Source organism: Arvicanthis niloticus, chromosome Y (assembly GCF_011762505.2).
Source record: "Arvicanthis niloticus isolate mArvNil1 chromosome Y, mArvNil1.pat.X, whole genome shotgun sequence".
NCBI lineage: Eukaryota > Metazoa > Chordata > Mammalia > Rodentia > Muridae > Arvicanthis > Arvicanthis niloticus.
In genome coordinates, this window is record NC_133431.1 from 1,921,680 (window position 1) to 1,945,913 (window position 24,234).

At 40.8% G+C, this 24,234-nt stretch overlaps 1 protein-coding gene across 1 annotated transcript in view; it reads right to left on the reverse strand.

Moving 5' to 3' along the window:
* The window catches only part of LOC143437256 (uncharacterized), an 82,781-nt gene that overhangs the window by 41,657 nt on the left and 16,890 nt on the right, over positions 1-24,234 (reverse strand). The window contains exon 5 of the mRNA XM_076922088.1: positions 11,593-11,601. Within this exon, the coding sequence (XP_076778203.1) occupies positions 11,593-11,601 (9 nt within the window). The remainder of the gene's footprint in view (positions 1-11,592; positions 11,602-24,234) is intronic.

The window sequence follows — 24,234 nt, forward strand, 5'->3', positions numbered from 1 at the left end:
GAAGAAGAAGAGGAGGAGGAGGAGGAGGAGGAGGAGGAGGAGGAGGAGGAGGAGGAGGAGAAGAGAAGAGAAGAGAAGGAGAAGGAGGAGGACGAGGACCACAGAGAAGTCGTCTGATGGACGAGTGTTACCATTTGATGCCAGGAAAGGTCTATGTGCTGTTCTCACTCCATGCAATTAGTGATAAACTGTGATCCAGGCTGATCTCAAACTCATTGTGTCCTGCCTGAAGATGTGCTTAAATGTTTTTCTTTCTGCTCCAACTCCTGGGTGCTGGGGTTATAAGCATGGGCACTAAGTGTAATCATACAGTACTTGTGAATCAGACCAGGTCTTTGCTCACATTAAACAAAAACTCTACAAATTATCATACCTATCAATATGTTTTTAAATTAAATAAGAGTTCAAGAAAACAGAGTTCCCTGAGGAGCAGAGCACATGATAAAAACTACACTGGCAATGTGGATAACAATTAACACATATGGAACAGAACAGTTTAAATGATAACATTTATTTTAAAAGAAATATTAATAATATGTGGGTGTTCAGCTTACTGAATGTCTTTGCACCACATGCGTACAATTCCCACAGAGGCCAGAAGCAGGCATCAGATTCTCCAGAATTAGAGTTAAAGAGGTTTGTAGCTGTCATGTGCATCTGCTGAGACTGCAACAAATTTTCTTAGTGGAGAACAAATCTTTCCTGCCCACATTACACTTGACTTTTGTCCTTTCAACAAAGTGTTCTGGATCACTCGCCATGAAAGGGAAAACTCTGCAAACCTGTCGTGAAAGGTATATGAGGTAGGTGTGCTAATTGTCTTACACTGCCACACATCCATGGAAGACTCCTGTGAGTTCAGGATCCAGCCACAAGATCACTGATCATCACTCTGCAACAGATTTGTCACCTTGCATCTAGGATAACAATGCATATCAGCCCCATTAGATGATATATACAGTTGAGAAGACCCTCCAGGTTGTGAAGGTGGGTAAGCGAATGGTGAACATCTGGGTAAGCAATGTTTGGAGGAACTTTACTACAAGCTGGAGAGGATAGAGCCTGCCTCAGGGTTTACATGCATCTGGTGGAGAATGAGTCTCTGCAAGGCTAAGAATGGAGAGGGTTAGTTAGTGCTGCTCTAACAGGTCAGCTCCTGTGTGTGTCTTTTTGGGGATCACTAACATTTCCCTGACACAACATGTTCAATTTCTACTAAAATGGAATAGCAGGCCAAGATATTTTCTTTCAAGAGAAGATAATTGTATAGAGTTTATGGTAGAGCCTTGCTCTAATATTCAAAATCTATGATTCACAATAAACACCTGCCAAAGGCTCCAAACAACATTCTTTGCAGCACTGAGCAGAAGAGAAAGGATTGGGTGCTCAAAGCAATATTCAATTACATACAGAGGCAAGCTTCAGCTACAGGCAACATTCCTATGAACAGAAATAAATAATAAGCAGGAGTTTAAAAAATGGAAAAATACTTTTTAAAAAAAGATTTATTTAGTTTATGTATAAGTACACTGTTGCTGTCTTCAGACACACAAGAAGAGGGCATTGGATCCCATTACAGATGGTTGTGAGTCACCATGTGGTTGCTGGGAAATGAACTCAGGACCTCTGGAAGAGCAGTCAATGCTCTTAACCACTGAGCCATCTCTCCAGCCCGGAAAGGAATTCTTAATGACTTAGGATTGAAGGGGAATAAGAACTGACAAGAGAGTATAGCAGTGTTGCATTTGAAATCAATAATTGACTTTTAAAACAAATGTAAGTAGAATGAATTTGGTAGCATTCCTTCAGTTTCTATTTTGTGGAATAGTCCAAGGTGTATTGGTCTTAGCTCTTCTTTGAAGGTCTGGTAGTAATGTGAGCAATGTATTAGTTTGGGCGTGAATTAAAGTTATCTGTCATATTGGCTTACCAGAGTCTTCTCAGCTTATTCAAAGACTTTATTTTTTTGGAAGAGAAGCAGCATAGCTGTAGTCTTCAATATTTAAGGGTAGAATTAAAACCTTCTATTCTGGTGATTTCTATGCAGAGTAGAAACACAAAGCTTTCCTGTATCAAGTACCATTTTTTTTTAAACCATAAAAGTCTAAGAAACAATCTCATAGAAAATCAGTTAATATGAGTTTTCGTGTTAAGTAACTTAAGAGACTTGTGTTAGTAGGCTCACTTTTGTGCTTATCACTAAATAGTTACCTGAAAAAGATATAATTTTTACTTTTATCTAGTATTTTCAGAGGTATTCATTGTTTTTTAAAAGTTATTTTAAAATATAGTGTTTTGTAAAATGTGCAGTATAAAAAGGTATCATACAAGGATTTAAATCCCATACTCATTAAATTAAATTAACACTTTGAGAATTCTAATTTTTCTATTTCAATTGATCATATGAAACTGATCATAAATCATTTGAAATATAATTACAAACATTATTTAATTAATGTTCTTAAAATTATTTATAAAGAATTTTGTTAAAATAGTTAGGAGAGATGACAGAGGTTCTGTTAGGAAACAAAATGATGCACTGGATATTAGGACTATCTTGTACCTCACTGGTACAAATAAGCATAATTATGCTGTAATTATATTTTGAGAGAAAAGTTTTAACAGGAAGGGTGATATATAAGAGGAGCTAATGTAGGAGGAGTACCAAGAGGAAGAGAAGGATTAAGGAGAGGAGGAGATGAAAGAGAGGAGAAGGTAGGTGATGAGAGAGAGAAAGAGGGGGGACATGGAAGCAGATGTTCACGTGTCTCCACCTAAGATAGTTTATATATGTATGTTGGGTATTGGGTTACACTTCTGATTGAGCATTACCAAACTTATAAAGCCTTTGATTAACATTAAAAATTGTATAAAAGGAAAAAGGAAAAAGGGGATGGGATAGGGGTTTTCTAGGGAGGGGAATTAGGGAAAGGGGATGACATCTGAAATATAAATAAAATATCCAAAAAAAAAGAATTTGATTTTACAGGCCCAAACCAAACTGCAAAGCTTACTGTCCTTCTAACAGGAAGCAGATCATATTATCCTTCATGTTCATTTGATCTGGGCCATGCAGTGCCATTTCCACTCATAAGTGTTCAAGGGCTACATGTAGTTCATGCCAAATAACAGAGAAACTACTAAGTCTAATTGGGATTTCATTCTGTCTTTCACCCTGCTAAGATTTTTACCTTTATTTTGCTATTACTTTTGTTATACCAAACTCCTTTCTTTAGCTATTCATACTCTAGATTGGTGGGTAGTTTTTTTGTTTTGTTTTGTTTTGTTTTGTTTTTCGAAACAGGGTTTCTCTGTGTAGCCCTGGCTGTCCTGGATCTCACTCTGTAGACCAGGCTGGCCTCAAACTCAGAAATCCACCTGCCCATGCCTCCCAAGTGCTGGGATTAAAGGCGTGTGCCACCACCGCCCGGTAGTTTTAATTGCCTGTTGCTTGTCTCTGCCCTCAGACTAAATTCAAGGTAATAAATGAGAAACATATCCATTCCCTGTGCTTTGTTTCCTAAAAGTTAACTTCAGATTTTTTTCTGTATTTTTCCTCTTTTGTTGTTTAAAATATGCCTTATACCACGCTATTTGTAATGCTATTCTTCAGGAAGTTTGTTTTGTTAGGAGCTACTCACCAAAACCAGAAGAAAAGTTATTAGATAATATTTGAAATGCAGATGCATATTTATTATCTATAATTAATATCTATAATTAAATTGAAAGCTTATTTTTAATCATATTGAATGTATTTTTCTCAATATTCAATTTGCTCACACCCTGTTCACTTTTGATTTTGTTAATTTGGATACTGTCTCTGTGCCCTCTGGTTAGTCTGGCTAAGGGCTTTTCTATTTTATTGATTTTATCAAAGGACCAGCTTTTGGTTTTGTTGAGTCTGTGCACTGTCCTCTTTGTTTGTAATTGGGTCATATCTACCCTGAGTTTGATTGTTTCCTACTGTCTACGTATCATAGGTGTGTTTGCCTGTGTATGTTCTAAAGCTTTCTGGTGTGCTGTTAAGTTGCTTGTGTAGGATCTCTCTGGTGTGTTTATGAGGGCACTTAGTGCTATGAATTTTTGTCTTACGACTGCTTTCACTGTGTCCCATAAGTTTGGGTATGCTGTGTCTTCATTTTCATTGAATTCTAGAGTCTAGTCTGTTATTTCTTTATTTCATTCCTGAGAAAGATATCATTGTATAGAAAGTTGTACAGTATGGGGCTTTCTGATGTTTTTATTATTGCTGAAGTCTGGATTATTCTGTACTTATTTCATAGAATACATGAGAATATTTCAGTCTTCTTATATCTGATGAGGCTTGATTTGTGACAGATTTTTTTTTGTTTTTTTCGAGATTAGGTTTCTCTGTGTAGCCCTGGATGTCCTGGAACTAACTCTGTAGACCAGGCTGGCCTCAAACTCAGAAATCCACCTGCCTCTCTGCCTCCCAAGTGCTGGGATTAAAGGAGTGCACCACCACTGCCTGACAATTTGTGACAGATTACATGGTCAATTTTGGAGAAAATGCCATGAGGTGCTGAGGAGAAGATATATATAATTGTATGCCTCCCTTTTCATTTCTGATTTTGGTAATTAAGATATTGTCTCTGTGTCCTTTCATAGTTTGGCTAAATGTTTATCTATCTTGTTGATTTTATCTATCTATCTATCTATCTATCTATCTATCTATCTATCTATCTATCTATGGTGAAATGTTTCATATGGAAGAGTCAGAGGAAAAACTTAAGGAGGTGAAGAGGATGGCAACTCCATAGGAAGAACAACAGTGTCAGCTAACCTGGACACTTCAGGGCTTCCAGAGTCTAAGCCAAAAACCAATGAGCATACAGGGGATGGTTCATGGCACTAGGCATGTGTACAGCAGAGGATTGCCTTGTCTGGCCAAAATGGGAGAGGATGCACTTAACCCTGTAGAAACTTGATTGTCCAGGGAAAGGGTAGTTGGTGGAGGTGAGGCCCTGGTGGGTGAGTGGGTGGGTGGGTGGGAGAGAAACCTCTCTGAGGCAGCAGGGAAGAATATGAGGAGAAGACCTCAGGAAAGAGGGACCAGAAAGGGGGACAACTTTGGAATGTAAAAATTTTTAAAAATTTAATTAAAAAAGAAACATAATTGAAAAAATATACATCTACATTGAGTTTGAAAAGGAGCAGATGGTTTCTTGGAAGGGAAAGTGGCATTAATACAGTACTCTTTGATGTGGCTGCTATGTGCAATGTTAGCTTCTGTGATCTGTAACATGACACACACAGCTACAGCCAATGGCCTCTGTCTCAATCATCTGACCTGACCTAACACTGAAAGTGCATTAGACATATCTACAAATTGGAAATTCAATATTCCTTGGATTATGCTAAAGTTCCCAAATTATATACTTATCAATCTAGTTTGTCTTCGTTCACCTGACATGAATAAATACACGCTGGAAAATTAGAAAATTATTACCCTGCCACAATCATGTCTTTTTTTTTGTAATGGTGACTCCAGGGTTAGTGATGAGAAGTGATCTTATTAAAACCCTCATCTCAACAAAAGTAACTTATTTAAAAAGTGGTTCACTTGCCTCCCAGTCCAATTTAAAAAAAAAACAACGACAACCATGGCGTTAATCAAACATTGGTTTAAATATTTCACGGAATATTTCACGGAATCTATCATGGACCCTATGTTGGGTCCCACCATAAATTTCATTGTGTGGACACAAACTATTGTATATCAAGTACATTGACATAAAATGGACCTTTTCACTTCCAGAAGTGATAGCCACATTCCATTCCATGATGTTGGTACTTGATCGTGTAATAAGGACAAACATTTATCACCCTCTGGTTGATGAGTGTGAGCCCATTTATATTGGCAAAGAAGGTCTAAAATATTTTAACATAGCTGATGTATTAGAAAAAGGCTTTGAAATCATCTATGTGAAGATAATAGAGGCTGTTAAAGTGGAAATGACTAAATCACTTAAAGAAATGCAGGAAAACACAAAGAATTGGAGGAAGTCAATAAATACCTCAAAGACAGCCAGGACAACAAATAAAAAAGTGGAGAAAACCAACCAATCTTATAAATAAAGCCAAGAAAAACAAATAGTAGAAGGAAACAAAACTGTTGAATACCTAAAAGTGGAAATAGAAAAAATAATGAAAACACAAACTTTGGGAATAATGGAAACAAAACCTTAGGACTGCAAAGAGGAACTACAGAGGAAAGACTCACAAACAGAATACAGAGATGGAAGACAAATCTCATGCCTTGAAGATACAATAGAAGGGATGGATATATCACACAAAGAAAATGTTAAATGTAAAACTTCCTGACATAAAATATCTAGAAAATCCAGGACATTATCAAAGGATAAAACATAAGGATACTAGGGCTAGAGGAAGAAGAATATTAGATCAAATTCTCAGAAAATATTGATGAGAAAATCTTAGAAGAAAAATTTCCTAACATAAGGAGGGAGGTACCTATCACAATAAAAGAATCATCAAAACACCAAACAGAATAGACCCTAAAATGAAGTCTCCTGTATATTAATCAGAATGTCCAGTACAAAGAAAGAATACTAAAAGCTGCAAAGGTCAAAAGCCAAGAAACATATAAATGAAGATCTATTAAAATTGCAGATGACTTCTCACTGGAGTATGTAAATGTCAGAAGGGCTTGGACATATATGCTGCAGAAACTACAGGTGCCCAGATTATTATATGTAGAAAAAATTTAATTGATATTAATGGAAAAATCAGATAGTCCATGCTAAAGTCAAATTTAAACAATATCTATCTACACATACAAACTTACACAAAGTTATATACAAAGAATCCAACCCAAGGAAGTTAACAATACACATGAAAACACAGGTAGTAAATAACCTTGTATTATCTGTAAAAGAAAGGAAAGCACACAGATACCCCAACATCAGCACCAGCAGAAGCAGCAACAACAACAACAACAATAAGATGCAAGGAGTTTACAATCACCATTCATTGACTCTCTCAGTATCAATGACCACAGTTCACCAATTAAAAGGCAAAGGCTAACAGAATAGATGCTAATAAAAATCTATCCTTTAATTGCATACAAGAAATATATAGCTCAACGTTGAGAATAGGATTTAATTCAAGGTAAAAAGATATTTCAAGCAAATGGAGCAAAGGAGCAAGCTGGTGTCATCATTTTAAAATGTAGCAAAATAGATATTAAACAAAATTAATCAAAAGAGTTGGAGAAAGACACTACAAATTACTTAAAGAAAAAGAAATCACCAAAGATGACATTTCAAGTTTTAACATCTATGCCTTAAACTCATTGTTACCAACCTCTGTAAAACAACAAAAAAAAAGTATTTTAAAGCTAAAATCACATAACACTCATTCACTTCTATTCCAAGATTTCAACACCCCATTCTCACCAGTGGACAAATTCTCTAGATCCCCCTACAAAAAAGAGAAATATTCCAGCTAACTGACCACATGAACATGAGTCCAGCTGATGCTTAGAGAACATTATACCAAAATATAGGAGAATATGCCTTCTGCTCAGCACCTCATGAATCTTACTTGTAAACTGAACACATATCCAGACACACTGCCAATCACAATACAAACAATATTGAAATAACACCATGAATCCTATCAGATCACCATGGATTACAACTGGATATCAACAAAACCAGAAAGAACACAAAGCTTACAAACTCATGGAAGCTGAACACCTCACTACTGAATGAAAAAGCCTAAGACAAACATAGAGGAAGATATTAGAGACTTTCTAGAATTCCATACAAATGAATATGAAACAGGCACAATTTTAGAGAATACAAAGAAAATGAAACTGTTTCTTAGGTGAAGGTTCATAGCACAAAATCCCTACATGAAAAATTTGGAGAGCTCTCATATTGGCAATTCAATATCACTTTTTAAATTCTAGAACAAAAACAAGTAAGCAATGGAAAAACAGGATTAGACATCAGTAAATTATCAAGTTGGGGGCTGAAATCAACAAAATAGAAAGAGAAGAATGCAAAGAATTAATGAAACATGGAATTGGTCCTTTGAGCTTTTTATTAGATAAGATAGTCAAACACTTATTAAAGGATGGAGAATATACAAATTAATGAAATCTAAAATGAAAGTGGGGACAAAATAACAGACAATGAAGAAATCTAAAGACTGGTAATGACATAGTTTTAAAAAGCCTCAACTCCATTGAACTGGAATGTCTAAAAATAATGGAAAATTTTCTCAATAGGTTCCTCTTACTAAAGTTAAATCAAACTAAAAGAAACAACTCAAACTGCCTAAACATCTAGAAAAAGAGAAGTTATTATAAGTCAGCCAACAAATAGAGGCCAGGGCCATGAGTTTTAGGGTAGAACCATACCAGACTTCCAAAGACGAGTTCATGAGAATACTCCTCAAAGTATTCAACAATATAGAAAAAGAAGAAGCTGTAGTTGATTTTATTTTTATGAACCCATGGTTACACAAATATCCAATTACTACAAAAACTCAGTAACAAAAGAGAATTATAGACCAATTTTTCTTAAAACCAAATATGTAAAAATACTTAATGAAGCAAAATAATAAAAATAAAATAGAAACCACATGAAAAGATCATTCATCATGATCGATGAGGTAGGCTTCATTCAAGCGGTGCAGGGATGGTTCAACATAATGTAATTAAAGTGTAGGGAAAAAAGGTGTAATCTCTTATATGATAAAAAATTCTCTGACAATATTTAACTCCAATGTGTTATAAAGTTCTTCGAGTGATTAAGGAGACAGGGGACATACCTAAACATAATAATATCACATTACAGCAAGCCAATAGCCAGTATTAAATTAAATTAAGAGAAATTCTAATTAATTTCACTAAACCACAAAAAAGAAAAGGTGGTCTATTCTCTCCCTATCTATTCATTATACCATCTAAAACTTTAGCTAGAGCAAAAAAAAAAAAAAAACTGAAAGAGAGGAAGGTAATGTAAAATTAGAAAAGAGGAAATACAATTATCTTTATGTGCAGATGATATGATAGTAAGCACAAGTGAACTAAAACTTCCCAAAGGCAATTCCCAGAGCTGGTAAACACTTTCAGCAAAGTTGTTGGATATATAATTAACAAAAAAAAAAAAAAAAAAAAAAAAAAAAAAAAAAAAAAAAAAAAAAAAAAAAAAAAAACGAGTGCCCATTGTATGTACAAATGAGTTTGCAAGTGCAAAAAAATAGAGAGACATCATAAAGTTTGAACTGATGGTTGACACTTTTCACATTGTTTTCTATATAATAAAACCTTGAGTAACTCAATGTAAGTGTGTTGGGTGATATCATACAAATTATTTGCTGTGACAGATTATTTTTGATATTATTGATGGTCCTCAAAGACTATTGTAATATACAAAGTCTTTAATAGATTGATTACTTACTAAAGAGTTTAGTCTTCCATAAATATATCAGAAAGTACAAGACTTTAACACATTGACTATGTTTACAGGGTTTCTCACATTATGACTTTTTTCTCAGGTTTCTAGGACGACTGCCACATTCAAAGGCTTTACCACATTGCTTATTCCTAGATGTTCTCTTGAGAATGCATTCTCATTTTGTTCATAAATACATGTGTTGTGAAAAGTCTTTATTACATTGATTTCAGTTACAAGATTTCTCCAATATGTGTTCTGCTATGTATTAGAAGATGACTGTGATATCTAAATATTGGAAGATGCAAAAAGAAACTTGTTCTAAGGGCTGCCTTTTGTTACCAACCTGCATTTAATCATAAATTGAAACTAAGTTAAAGTCCCAGGTTATAAGGGACCAAATACTTAAGAATCTCTTGCCAGCTTTCATTATGTATGTTTGTTTCCCCCAAAACAAAATGACTGTTCCTAATCATAATTTATGTTATTCATGTTTTATTCTTCAAAATAAAATGCTTGTTCCTAACGACAAAAAAATGGCTGCAATAGGCTAGACCATAAAAACTACATTCTGTATCATTTGACATATAGTAACAACTGAAGGAAATACTGATTGGTAAAAATGTAGCTGTAACTTGACACTGATATGTGTAGTTTTCAAGTTGCGAATCTATATTATGTTCAGGCTCAGGGTGGGAGTGTGGTGGGGTGATGCACCTAAGCTTCTGAGTATATTTTTGTGGTCTTGATTAATCAGTACTGAATTGGCTACAAAAATTCTTATCATTCTTACACTGTCCTGGTGTTTGAATGGTGTTGGCTATTAGTGGACCCCATAACATAAAGGCTCTACCAGATTGCTAACATTCATAGAGTTTCTTTCCAGTATGTACAGGATCATAATGATGAAGACTAGAGATGTGCAGAGGCTTCAATATACTAAATATATTTAGAAGGTTTCTCTCTAGTACATTGTTGTTTTTTGATAATGAAGACTACAGAATTGTGCAAAGGCGTGACCATATTAAGTGCACTCACAGGGTGTCTGTCTTAGCGTTCCCTTTGCTATAAAGAGAGCTCATAAATAAAGCATCTCTTATAAAAAGTCAAATATTTAATTGCAGCTGGCTTACAGTTTCAGAGATTTAATCTATCTTCATCATAGCAGGAAGCATGGCAGGCATGCTGGTGAAGAAGCCAATGGTTCTGCTTCTTGATCCAAGGAAAGCCAGGAAGAAACTGTCTTACAGGTAGCTAGTAGGAGGGTCCATTCAGCACTGGGTGGAACATCAAAGCCCACCCCTATACTGATGCACTTCCTCCAACAAGGCCACATCTCATAATACTGCCACTCCCTGAGCCAAGCATATTTATACTACCACATATCACAGCCTAGCCCATTTAAGCTTGTTTAAACACGTGAATGGAGGGAGACCATATTTAAAAATAGCATAATTCAAAATGCATGAGGTTCAAATTTTAAGAAATGCTCATCTACTATAGCATTCTCAAAATGTTAAGAGTCTCAAGTTCAAAGTCTCTTTTGAGTTTTATCCAATCATATAACTGTAATGCCCTATATCTTCAAAAAATAGCATATCTATCCAATATGATATATTAGAGGAATGGATAGACAGGGTGTAATTTGACACATATATCCAATATATGAATAGGATATCTATCCAAATTCACAGGATATACATCACCATTTCTAAATGCCATTGTGAGGAAATACTGTAAAGAAGACCAAAAGCCAGCAAGGCAATCTCCAAACTCTGCATCTCCATGTCTGATATCAAATGTTCTTCAGATCTCCAACTCCTTCCTGCTTAGCTCAGTGCAGCAAAATACTTTCTCTTTGGCTAGTTTTATTCCCTGACACAGTTTTCCAGAGCAGGTATCCCACAGCTCTGGAGTCTCAAAATATTAGGGTTTCAAAGGTAACTTCAATATTACAGCTTCTTGTTCCAGTATCTGGGATCCACATGATCACCTGCACTCCTCAAAAGTGATTGGGTCACTTCACCAGCTCTTCCACCTATTCCACTCTATCTTCTGCCTGACTCCACTTTACTGCTGCTGTTGTTGTCTGCTCATCCCATGGGACTGACATCTTCAATATGCTGGGTTCTTCTGCTGTAACTAAGATTCACTGTGTTCCTCTCATGCACTCCCTTCACAGGGCCAAGCCTTAGCTGCTCTGTATGGCAGATTCATTTATGCCTCTGAAACAAATACCGCTTGGGTGATTCTCACACATGATCAACACCAGGTGCACAACAAGGTACAAACTTGGCGGTCTCTGGAACACAGCTTCTTTGTTCTCTCAGAAAACACTCACCACAAGATTTCACCTCAGTGATGCTGGTTTCTTCTTTGTCACCACTAATTTTCTAACTATAGCCAACCAGCATCAATTGTCTCAGTCACCCTGTCTATCCATTCCTCTAAAAGCAGAGCCACATGGACAAAGCTGCTGAGTTCCTCTGCTTGCTAGGGCTGGAACATGGCCCCTTCTATTACTTCATCACCAGCTTTTTATTTTTCAACAACTTTACAGCCTAAGCTTGACAGTCCTGGATTGTGAGGAGCCGCCCTCACATTCACCGTTGCAAGATGGCGCTGACATCCGTTCGACCAACTGACAAATGGTTTGCGCGTGTGCTAGTGCACTGCCTCACCTGTGACACAATACCGGCCAACGGGCTACAGCCAACCATTGGGTGCCACGTCCTAGGCGGGGAGCAGTTTCCTATATAAGGGCTGGGATTTTGCCCCCTCGGGGTCCTCTTCATCTGTAAGCTTATGCTCTCCCTCTCAAGACGCATAAAAGCTTTACTGCAGAAGGATCCTGTGTGTGCCGCGTCGTTCCTGCTGGCGGGAGGTTGCACGGGCCATCTGGTGCCGAAACCCGGGAGATCTCGACCTCGTCATCGTCAGCACCTCAGAGGACCCCTCGATTCAGAGGAGGATTCAGAACTGCAGGGAGGTACATTCGGAGAGGTATGTCTGCCCCTGAAATTTATGGCCTGATCTTCACTGTGATTTTCATGGTCCTTGTTCTAGTTGTTAAAAACTGTTTAGGAGATGAAAACTATAAGGAAGCAGTAAGTGAAGGGCAGGTTACTCTCGAGGGAGTTCAGGACAGCATGTCAGAAACCGAATGGAGTGAGAGGTTGGGCGCGCGCAAGAAAAAGGACGTCCCAAAAAAGAAGGATAGGCACCCTCCTAAGACAGGAGAGATACCCCCGATGGAGTCCAGTATCCCTCGTAAGGAGAGAAAGGGTGGGCTCTACCCCTCTTTGGAGCTGGAGGCACTGACCCTCGACAGTTCGGAAAGCTCCAGTGATGATGACACCTCTGGTAAGGATACTCTTAACTCGGAGGAGGAGGCTGAGTTAGATGAAGAAGCAGCTAGATATGAGGCAGAGAGATATCACCCAGATGATAACAAGAAATATAAAAAATTACCTAGAATTCCTCCTCAAAAGACGGTGCCCTCTGCACCTCCGCCTTATGAGGCGCATCCTCCATCAGGTTACTCGCTTGTAACAGAAAAGGTGAGGAGAAAGATCAGGACTGTATTCCCTGTTTTTGAAACAGAAAATGGAGGGCGAATTCATGTGCCAGTAGATTTCAACCAGCTTAAGGAACTGGCCGAATCTGTTCGCAAGTATGGGACCAATGCTAATTTTACCCTGGTACAGCTTGATAGACTTGCCAATTCAGCATTAACACCAGCCGATTGGCAAATGATTGCAAAAGCCGCCCTCCCTAATATGGGCCAATATATAGAATGGAAAGCACTGTGGTATGAGGCCGCACAAGCACAAGCCCGGGTCAACGCTACTGCCTTGACCCCGGAACAGAGAGATTGGACTTTAGACCTGTTAACAGGTCAAGGGGCTTATACTGCTGATCAAGCTAACTATCATTGGGGAGCCTATACCCAGGTCTCTGCCACGGCCATTAGGGCATGGAAGGCACTTTCCCGAAAAGGGGAAGCGAGTGGACAACTCACAAAGATAATTCAGGGACCCCAAGAGTCCTTTTCAGATTTTGTGGCCAGAATGACAGAGGCAGCTGGGCGTATTTTCGGAGACATAGGTCCAGTCGAGCCCCTAATCCAACAGATAATTTTTGAACAAGCCACTCAGGAGTGCCGAGCAGCCATTGCTCCACGTAAAAACAAGGGCTTACAAGATTGGCTTAGGGTCTGCCGAGAGCTCGGAGGGCCCCTTACTAATGCTGGGCTGGCGGCTGCTATTCTTCAATCACAGAGGCGTCCCCTGATGAGACCCGGTCCAAAGGTCTGCTATAATTGTGGCAAGCCTGGTCATTTTAAAAAGGATTGTACAAATTTGAATAGAAAGGTAGAGACTCCCACTCTTTGTGACAGATGCGGCAAGGGATATCATAAAGCTAGTGCATGCCGTTCAGTAAGAGATATTAGGGGCAGACTCCTCCCCCCGCTGGATAATCAGTCAGACGAGATGCCAAAAAACGGGACATCGGGCCCCCGGTCCCAGGGCCCTCAAAGATATGGGAACCGACTAGTCAGAACCCAGGAAGCCAACAGAAAGAGAAATCAGGAAATAACCCAGAAAGACCCACAAGGGTGGATTTGCGAGCCGCCTCCAACTTCTTACTAATGCCACAAATGAATATTCAGCCAATTCCGGTGGAGCCTATAACACCCTTGCTTCCTGGAATCATGGGCCTTATCCTCGGCCGAGGATCACTCACCCTGCAAGGTTTAATAGTGTACCCTGGGGTAGTGGATGGCCAGCATTCTCCTGAAATACAAGTCTTATGTTCTAGCCCTAGAGGAGTTTTTTCTATTACAAAGGGAGATCGAATAGCCCAGTTGCTATTCCTCCCTGAGGTGGGAAGGGTCAATAGAATGGGAACAGAACAGATGGGCTCCTCAGGTAGTGATCTAGCTTACTTAATGATTCCCTTGAATGAAAGGCCTAAACTGTGTTTAAAAGTAAAAGGAAAAGATTTTGAGGGTATTCTAGATACTGGGGCTGATAAGAGTATCATCTCCTCACACTGGTGGCCCAAAGCATGGCCCACCATTGAGTCATCACATTCGTTACAAGGCCTAGGATATCAGTCTTGCCCCACCATCAGCTCCACAACCTTGACCTGGGAATCCCCCGAAGGACAGCAGGGAAAATTTATACCTTATATTCTTCCTCTTCCCGTTAACCTCTGGGGAAGAGATGTCTTGCAGGGTATGGGTCTCACCCTGTCAAATGAACCTATTCTTAAAAAACCATATTCGGACCAGGCAAGAGACATGATGATTAAGATGGGCTACAGGGAAGGAAAAGGACTGGGAAAGTTGGAACAGGGCAGGGTGGAGCCTATATCCCCTAGTAGAAAACAAGATAGAAAAGGGTTGGGTTTTTCCTAGGGGCCGTTGGGGTAGTACAGCCTATACCGTGGAAAACAGAGGACCCGGTGTGGGTTCCCCAATGGCCTTTATCCTCTGAAAAACTAGAAGCTGTAACAAAATTGGTAAAGGAACAATTAGAGCTCGATCATATTGAGTCTTCTACCTCACCTTGGAATACTCCCATCTTCGTGATCAAAAAGAAGTCGGGAAAATGGAGATTACTCCATGACCTCAGAGCTATTAATGAACAGATGAAATTGTTGGGCCCAGTCCAGAGGGGCCTTCCTGTGCTCTCTGCTCTCCCTTGTGGCTGGAAGCTCCTCATTATAGATATTAAAGATTGCTTTTTCTCCATACCCTTGTGCCCTAAAGATAGGCCTAGATTTGCTTTTACTATTCCTTCCATTAATCATATGGAACCAGACAAGAGGTATCAATGGAAAGTCTTACCCCAGGGCATGGCCAATAGCCCCACCATGTGTCAAATTTTTGTTCAAACAGCCTTGGGACCGCTAAGACAACGATTTCCCACCTTACTTGTCATCCATTATATGGATGACATACTTTTGTCACATAAAGAGTTAAAAATATTACAAGAAGCCTACCCCTGTTTGATACAAACTTTGGCACAATGGGGGTTACAAATAGCAGTGGAGAAGGTTCAGATCTCTGAGGTGGGCACCTTCTTGGGGACTGTAATTTCTCCTACCAATGTAATTCCCCAAAAATTGGAAATCTGTAGAGACCATCTGCACACCCTCAATGATTTTCAGAAATTATTGGGAGATATAAATTGGCTCAGACCCTTTTTGAAAATTTCTTCAGCTGAGTTGAAACCTTTATTTGATGTTTTAGAAGGAGACCCCCATATCTCCTCTCCTAGGGCCCTTACTCCTGTCGCAAGTCAGGCCTTAAAGAAGATAGAGGATGCCTTGCAAAGACCTCAGCTGCAGCACATTGATGAATCACAACCTTTTATCCTGTGTGTTATGAAAACCATTCGGCTGCCAACTGCCATGTTGTGGCAGAAAGGGCCCTTATTATGGGTTCATCCGAATGCCTCTCCTGCCAAAATTGTAGACTAGTATCCCAATGCAATTGCCCAGCTTGTGCTTCGCGGAATAAAGGCGGCCATTACTCATTTTGGACGAGAGCCTAACTCTCTCATTACACCTTATACTGCTGCGCAAGTACAAGTTCTGGCGGCCACCTCTAATGATTGGGCAATCTTGGTTACCTCCTTTTCAGGACAGATTGATAATCATTACCCTAAACATCCTGTTTTACAATTTGCCTTGAAACAGGCTATAGTATTTCCACAAATTACAGCTAGGCAACCTCTTAAGGATGGGATTGTTGTATATACAGATGGGTCAAAGACTGGTCTGGGTGCTTATGTAGTAAATAATAAAGTGGTGTCAAAACAGTTCAGTGAAACATCACCTCAACTTGTAGAATGTTTGGTGGTACTGGAGGTCCTTAAAACCTTTCCAGGGCCTCTTAACATTGTGTCAGATTCCTTTTACGTGGTTAACGCAGTTAACCTTCTTGAAGTGGCTGGAATCATAAAGCCCTCTAGCAGAGTTTATGGCACCTTTCAACAAATACAGCTTGCTTTGTTGAATAGAAGATCTCCTATGTATATTACTCATATCAGAGCCCATTCAGGACTCCCTGGCCCTATGACTTTGGGAAATGAGCTAGCAGATAAAGCTACCAAGCTCGTGGCCATTGCGTTATCATCTCAAACAGAAGCAGCAAGGGAGTTCCACAAACATTTTCATGTGACGGCAGAGACCTTGCATTGCCATTACTCACTTACCAGAAAAGAAGCCAGGGAGATTGTTATTCAATGGCAAAATTGCTGTGAATTCCTGCCTGATCCTCATATGGGAATAAACCCAGGTGGCATAAGGCCTTTACAGGTCTGGCAGATGGATGTTACTCATGTCCCTTCCTTTGGAAGGCTTCAATACTTACATGTCTCTATTGATACATGTTCTGGTATCATTGTTGCCATACCTCTAACAGGTGAAAAGGCCTCACATGTGATCCAACATTGTCTGGAAGCATGGAGTGCCTGGGAGAAACCCAAACTCCTCAAAACAGACAATGGACCAGCTTATATCTCTCAAAAATTTCAACAGTTCTGTCACCAAATGGCATAACTCACTTGACTGGACTTTCATACAACCCTCAAGGACAAGGCATTGTAGAATGAGCCCATCACACACTTAAATCATATTTAATAAAACAGAAAGGGGGAGTTGAGGAGGCTCTCCCCCCAGTACCAAGAGTAGCTGTTTCCATGGCACTCTTTACCCTTAATTTTTTGAATCTTGATGCTCAAGGCCACACTGCGGCTGAGCACCATTGTATAAAGCCTGACAGGCCAAAAGAAATGGTAAAATGGAAATATGTGCTAACAGGAAAATGGAAAGGCCCGGATCCTATTTTGATAAGATCCAGGGGAGCTGTTTGTGTCTTCCCACAGGAGGACGAGAATCCCTTCTGGGTACCAGAGAGACTGACCCACAAGATCTTTGAACATGAAAAACCGATGCTGCCAAGGTCTACAGTTGATCATCATGATGAAGATGTTGATAAGCCTGAGGATGTTAACAGGGACACCATGGTGGGGGATTATGACAACCTTCCCAATTCCCATGCCAGTGACCAATAAGATGGAAGGCACTTTCCCGAAAAGGGGAAGCGAGTGGACAAACTCACAAAGATAATTCAAGGACCCCAAGAGTTCTTTTCAGATTTTGTGGCCAGAATGACAGAGGCAGCTGGGCGTATTTTCGGAGACGTAGGTCCAGTCGAGCCCCTAATCCAACAGATAATTTTTGAACAAGCCACTCAGGAGTGCCGAGCAGCCATTGCTCCACGTAAAAACAAGGGCTTACAAGATTGGCTTAGGGTCTGCCAAGAGCTCGGAGGGCCTCTTACTAATGCTGGGCTGGTGGCTGCTATTCTTCAATCACAGAGGCGCCCCCCAATGAGACCCGGTCCAAAGGTCTGATATAATTGTGGGAAGCCCGGTCATTTTAAAAAGGATTGTACAAATTTGAATAGAAAGGTAGAGACTCCCACTCTTTGTGACAGATGTGGCAAGGGATATCATAAAGCTAGTGTATGCCGTTCAGTAAGAGATATTAGGGGCAGACTCCTCCCCCCGCTGGATAATCAGTCAGAAGAGATGCCAAAAAATGGGACATCGGGCCCCCGGTCCCAGGGCCCTCAAAGATATGGGAACCAACTAGTCAGAACCCAGGAAGCCAACAGAAAGAGAAATCAGGAAATAACCCAGGAAGACCCACAAGGATGGATTTGTGTGCTGCCTCCAACTTCTTACTAATGCCACAAATGAATATTCAGCCAATTCCGGTGGAGCCTATAACAGCCTGGCTTCCCGGAATCATGGGCCTTATCCTTGGCCGAGGATCACTCACCCTGCAAGGTTTAATAGTGTACCCTGGGGTAGTGGATGGCCAGCATTCTCCTGAAATACAAGTCTTATGTTCTAGCCCTAGAGGAGTTTTTTCTATTACAAAGGGAGATCGAATAGCCCAGTTGCTATTCCTCCCTAAGGTGGGAAGGGTCAACAGAATGGGAACAGAACAGATGGGCTCCTCAGGTACTGATCTAGCTTACTTAATGATTCCCTTGAATGAAAGGCCTAAACTGTGTCTAAAAGTAAAAGGAAAAGATTTTGAGGGTATTCTAGATACCAGGGCTGATAAGAGTATCATCTCCTCACAGTGGTGGCCCAAAGCATGGCCCACCATTGAGTCATCACATTCGTTACAAGGCCTAGGATATCAGTCTTGCCCCACCATCAGCTCCACAACCTTGACCTGGGAATCCCCTGAAGGACAGCAGGAAAAATTTATACCTTATGTTCTTCCTCTCCCCGTTAACCTCTGGGGAAGAGATGTCTTGCAGGGTATTGGTCTCACCCTGTCAAATGAACCTACTCTTACAAAACTATATTCGGCCCAGGCAAGAGACATGATGATTAAGATGAGCTACAGGGAAGAAAAAGGACTGGGAAAGTTGGAACAGGGCAGGGTGGAACCTATATCCCCTAGTAGAAAACAAGATAGAAAAGGGTTGGGTTTTTCCTAGGGGCCGTTAGGGTAGTACAGCCTATACCGTGGAAAACAGAGGACCCGGTGTGGGTTCCCCAATGGCCTTTATCCTCTGAAAAACTAGAAGCTGTAACAAAATTGGTAAAGGAACAATTAGAGCTCGATCATATTGAGTCTTCTACCTCACCTTGGAATACTCCCATCTTCGTGATCAAAAAGAAGTCAGGAAAATGGAGATTACTCCATGACCTCAGAGCTATTAATGAACAGATAAAATTGTTGGGCCCAGTCCGGAGGGGCCTTCCTGTGCTCTCTGCTCTCCCTTGTGGCTGGAAGCTCCTCATTACCTCATTATAGATATTAAAGATTGCTTTTTCTCCATACCCTTGTGCCCTAAAGATAGGCCTAGATTTGCTTTTTCTGTTCCTTCCATTAATCATATGGAACCAGACAAGAGGTATCAATGGAAAGACTTACCCCAGGGCATGGCCAATAGCCCCACCATGTGTCAAATTTTTGTTCAAACAGCCTTGGGACCGCTAAGACAACGGTTTCCCACCTTACTTGTCATCCATTATATGGATGACATACTTTTGTCACATAAAGAGTTAAAAATATTACAAGAAGCCTACCCCTGTTTGATACAAACTTTGGCACAATGGGGGTTACAAATAGCAGTGGAGAAGGTTCAGATCTCTGAGGTGGGCACCTTCTTGGGGACTGTTATTTCTCCCACCAATATAATTCCCCCAAAATTGGAAATCTGTAGAGACCATCTGCACACCCTCAATGATTTTCAGAAATTATTGGGAGATATAAATTGGCTAAGACCCTTTTTGAAAATTTCTTCAGCTGAGTTAAAACCTTTATTTGATGTTTTAGAAGGAGACCCCCATATCTCCTCTCCTAGGGCCCTTACTCCTGTCGCAAGTCAGGCCTTAAAGAAGATAGAGGATGCCTTGCAAAGACCTCAGCTGCAGCACATTGATGAATCACAACCTTTTATCCTGTGTGTTATGAAAACCATTCGGCTTCCAACTGCCATGTTGTGGCAGAAAGGGCCCTTATTATGGGTTCATCCGAATGCCTCTCCTGCCAAAATTGTAGACTAGTATCCCAATGCAATTGCCCAGCTTGTGCTTCGCGGAATAAAGGCGGCCATTACTCATTTTGGACGAGAGCCTAACTCTCTCATTACACCTTATACTGCTGCGCAAGTACAAGTTCTGGCGGCCACCTCTAATGATTGGGCAATCTTGGTTACCTCCTTTTCAGGACAGATTGATAATCATTACCCTAAACATCCTGTTTTACAATTTGCCTTGAAACAGGCTACAGTATTTCCACAAATTACAGCTAGGCAACCTCTTAAGGATGGGATTGTTGTATATACAGATGGGTCAAAGACTGGTCTGGGTGCTTATGTAGTAAATAATAAAGTGGTGTCAAAACAGTTCAGTGAAACATCACCTCAACTTGTAGAATGTTTGGTGGTACTGGAGGTCCTTAAAACCTTTCCAGGGCCTCTTAACATTGTGTCAGATTCCTTTTACGTGGTTAACGCAGTTAACCTTCTTGAAGTGGCTGGAATCATAAAGCCCTCTAGCAGAGTTTATGGCACCTTTCAACAAATACAGCTTGCTTTGTTGAATAGAAGATCTCCTATGTATATTACTCATATCAGAGCCCATTCAGGACTCCCTGGCCCTATGACTTTGGGAAATGAGCTAGCAGATAAAGCTACCAAGCTCGTGGCCATTGCGTTATCATCTCAAACAGAAGCAGCAAGGGAGTTCCACAAACATTTTCATGTGATGGCAGAGACCTTGCATTGCCATTACTCACTTACCAGAAAAGAAGCCAGGGAGATTGTTATTCAATGGCAAAATTGCTGTGAATTCCTGCCTGATCCTCATATGGGAATAAACCCAGGTGGCATAAGGCCTTTACAGGTCTGGCAGATGGATGTTACTCATGTCCCTTCCTTTGGAAGGCTTCAATACTTACATGTCTCTATTGATACATGTTCTGGTATCATTGTTGCCATACCTCTAACAGGTGAAAAGGCCTCACATGTGATCCAACATTGTCTGGAAGCATGGAGTGCCTGGGAGAAACCCAAACTCCTCAAAACAGACAATGGACCAGCTTATATCTCTCAAAAATTTCAACAGTTCTGTCACCAAATGGCATAACTCACTTGACTGGACTTTCATACAACCCTCAAGGACAAGGCATTGTAGAATGAGCCCATCACACACTTAAATCATATTTAATAAAACAGAAAGGGGGAGTTGAGGAGGCTCTCCCCCCAGTACCAAGAGTAGCTGTTTCCATGGCACTCTTTACCCTTAATTTTTTGAATCTTGATGCTCAAGGCCACACTGCGGCTGAGCACCATTGTATAAAGCCTGACAGGCCAAAAGAAATGGTAAAATGGAAATATGTGCTAACAGGAAAATGGAAAGGCCCGGATCCTATTTTGATAAGATCCAGGGGAGCTGTTTGTGTCTTCCCACAGGAGGACGAGAATCCCTTCTGGGTACCAGAGAGACTGACCCACAAGATCTTTGAACATGAAAAACCGATGCTGCCAAGGTCTACAGTTGATCATCATGATGAAGATGTTGATAAGCCTGAGGATGTTAACAGGGACACCATGGTGGGGGATTATGACAACCTTCCCAATTCCCATGCCAGTGACCAATAAGATGGAAGGCACTTTCCCGAAAAGGGGAAGCGAGTGGACAAACTCACAAAGATAATTCAAGGACCCCAAGAGTTCTTTTCAGATTTTGTGGCCAGAATGACAGAGGCAGCTGGGCGTATTTTCGGAGACGTAGGTCCAGTCGAGCCCCTAATCCAACAGATAATTTTTGAACAAGCCACTCAGGAGTGCCGAGCAGCCATTGCTCCACGTAAAAACAAGGGCTTACAAGATTGGCTTAGGGTCTGCCAAGAGCTCGGAGGGCCTCTTACTAATGCTGGGCTGGTGGCTGCTATTCTTCAATCACAGAGGCGCCCCCCAATGAGACCCGGTCCAAAGGTCTGATATAATTGTGGGAAGCCCGGTCATTTTAAAAAGGATTGTACAAATTTGAATAGAAAGGTAGAGACTCCCACTCTTTGTGACAGATGTGGCAAGGGATATCATAAAGCTAGTGTATGCCGTTCAGTAAGAGATATTAGGGGCAGACTCCTCCCCCCGCTGGATAATCAGTCAGAAGAGATGCCAAAAAATGGGACATCGGGCCCCCGGTCCCAGGGCCCTCAAAGATATGGGAACCAACTAGTCAGAACCCAGGAAGCCAACAGAAAGAGAAATCAGGAAATAACCCAGGAAGACCCACAAGGATGGATTTGTGTGCTGCCTCCAACTTCTTACTAATGCCACAAATGAATATTCAGCCAATTCCGGTGGAGCCTATAACAGCCTGGCTTCCCGGAATCATGGGCCTTATCCTTGGCCGAGGATCACTCACCCTGCAAGGTTTAATAGTGTACCCTGGGGTAGTGGATGGCCAGCATTCTCCTGAAATACAAGTCTTATGTTCTAGCCCTAGAGGAGTTTTTTCTATTACAAAGGGAGATCGAATAGCCCAGTTGCTATTCCTCCCTAAGGTGGGAAGGGTCAACAGAATGGGAACAGAACAGATGGGCTCCTCAGGTACTGATCTAGCTTACTTAATGATTCCCTTGAATGAAAGGCCTAAACTGTGTCTAAAAGTAAAAGGAAAAGATTTTGAGGGTATTCTAGATACCAGGGCTGATAAGAGTATCATCTCCTCACAGTGGTGGCCCAAAGCATGGCCCACCATTGAGTCATCACATTCGTTACAAGGCCTAGGATATCAGTCTTGCCCCACCATCAGCTCCACAACCTTGACCTGGGAATCCCCTGAAGGACAGCAGGAAAAATTTATACCTTATGTTCTTCCTCTCCCCGTTAACCTCTGGGGAAGAGATGTCTTGCAGGGTATTGGTCTCACCCTGTCAAATGAACCTACTCTTACAAAACTATATTCGGCCCAGGCAAGAGACATGATGATTAAGATGAGCTACAGGGAAGAAAAAGGACTGGGAAAGTTGGAACAGGGCAGGGTGGAACCTATATCCCCTAGTAGAAAACAAGATAGAAAAGGGTTGGGTTTTTCCTAGGGGCCGTTAGGGTAGTACAGCCTATACCGTGGAAAACAGAGGACCCGGTGTGGGTTCCCCAATGGCCTTTATCCTCTGAAAAACTAGAAGCTGTAACAAAATTGGTAAAGGAACAATTAGAGCTCGATCATATTGAGTCTTCTACCTCACCTTGGAATACTCCCATCTTCGTGATCAAAAAGAAGTCAGGAAAATGGAGATTACTCCATGACCTCAGAGCTATTAATGAACAGATAAAATTGTTGGGCCCAGTCCGGAGGGGCCTTCCTGTGCTCTCTGCTCTCCCTTGTGGCTGGAAGCTCCTCATTACCTCATTATAGATATTAAAGATTGCTTTTTCTCCATACCCTTGTGCCCTAAAGATAGGCCTAGATTTGCTTTTTCTGTTCCTTCCATTAATCATATGGAACCAGACAAGAGGTATCAATGGAAAGACTTACCCCAGGGCATGGCCAATAGCCCCACCATGTGTCAAATTTTTGTTCAAACAGCCTTGGGACCGCTAAGACAACGGTTTCCCACCTTACTTGTCATCCATTATATGGATGACATACTTTTGTCACATAAAGAGTTAAAAATATTACAAGAAGCCTACCCCTGTTTGATACAAACTTTGGCACAATGGGGGTTACAAATAGCAGTGGAGAAGGTTCAGATCTCTGAGGTGGGCACCTTCTTGGGGACTGTTATTTCTCCCACCAATATAATTCCCCCAAAATTGGAAATCTGTAGAGACCATCTGCACACCCTCAATGATTTTCAGAAATTATTGGGAGATATAAATTGGCTAAGACCCTTTTTGAAAATTTCTTCAGCTGAGTTAAAACCTTTATTTGATGTTTTAGAAGGAGACCCCCATATCTCCTCTCCTAGGGCCCTTACTCCTGTCGCAAGTCAGGCCTTAAAGAAGATAGAGGATGCCTTGCAAAGACCTCAGCTGCAGCACATTGATGAATCACAACCTTTTATCCTGTGTGTTATGAAAACCATTCGGCTGCCAACTGCCATGTTGTGGCAGAAAGGGCCCTTATTATGGGTTCATCCGAATGCCTCTCCTGCCAAAATTGTAGACTAGTATCCCAATGCAATTGCCCAGCTTGTGCTTCGCGGAATAAAGGCGGCCATTACT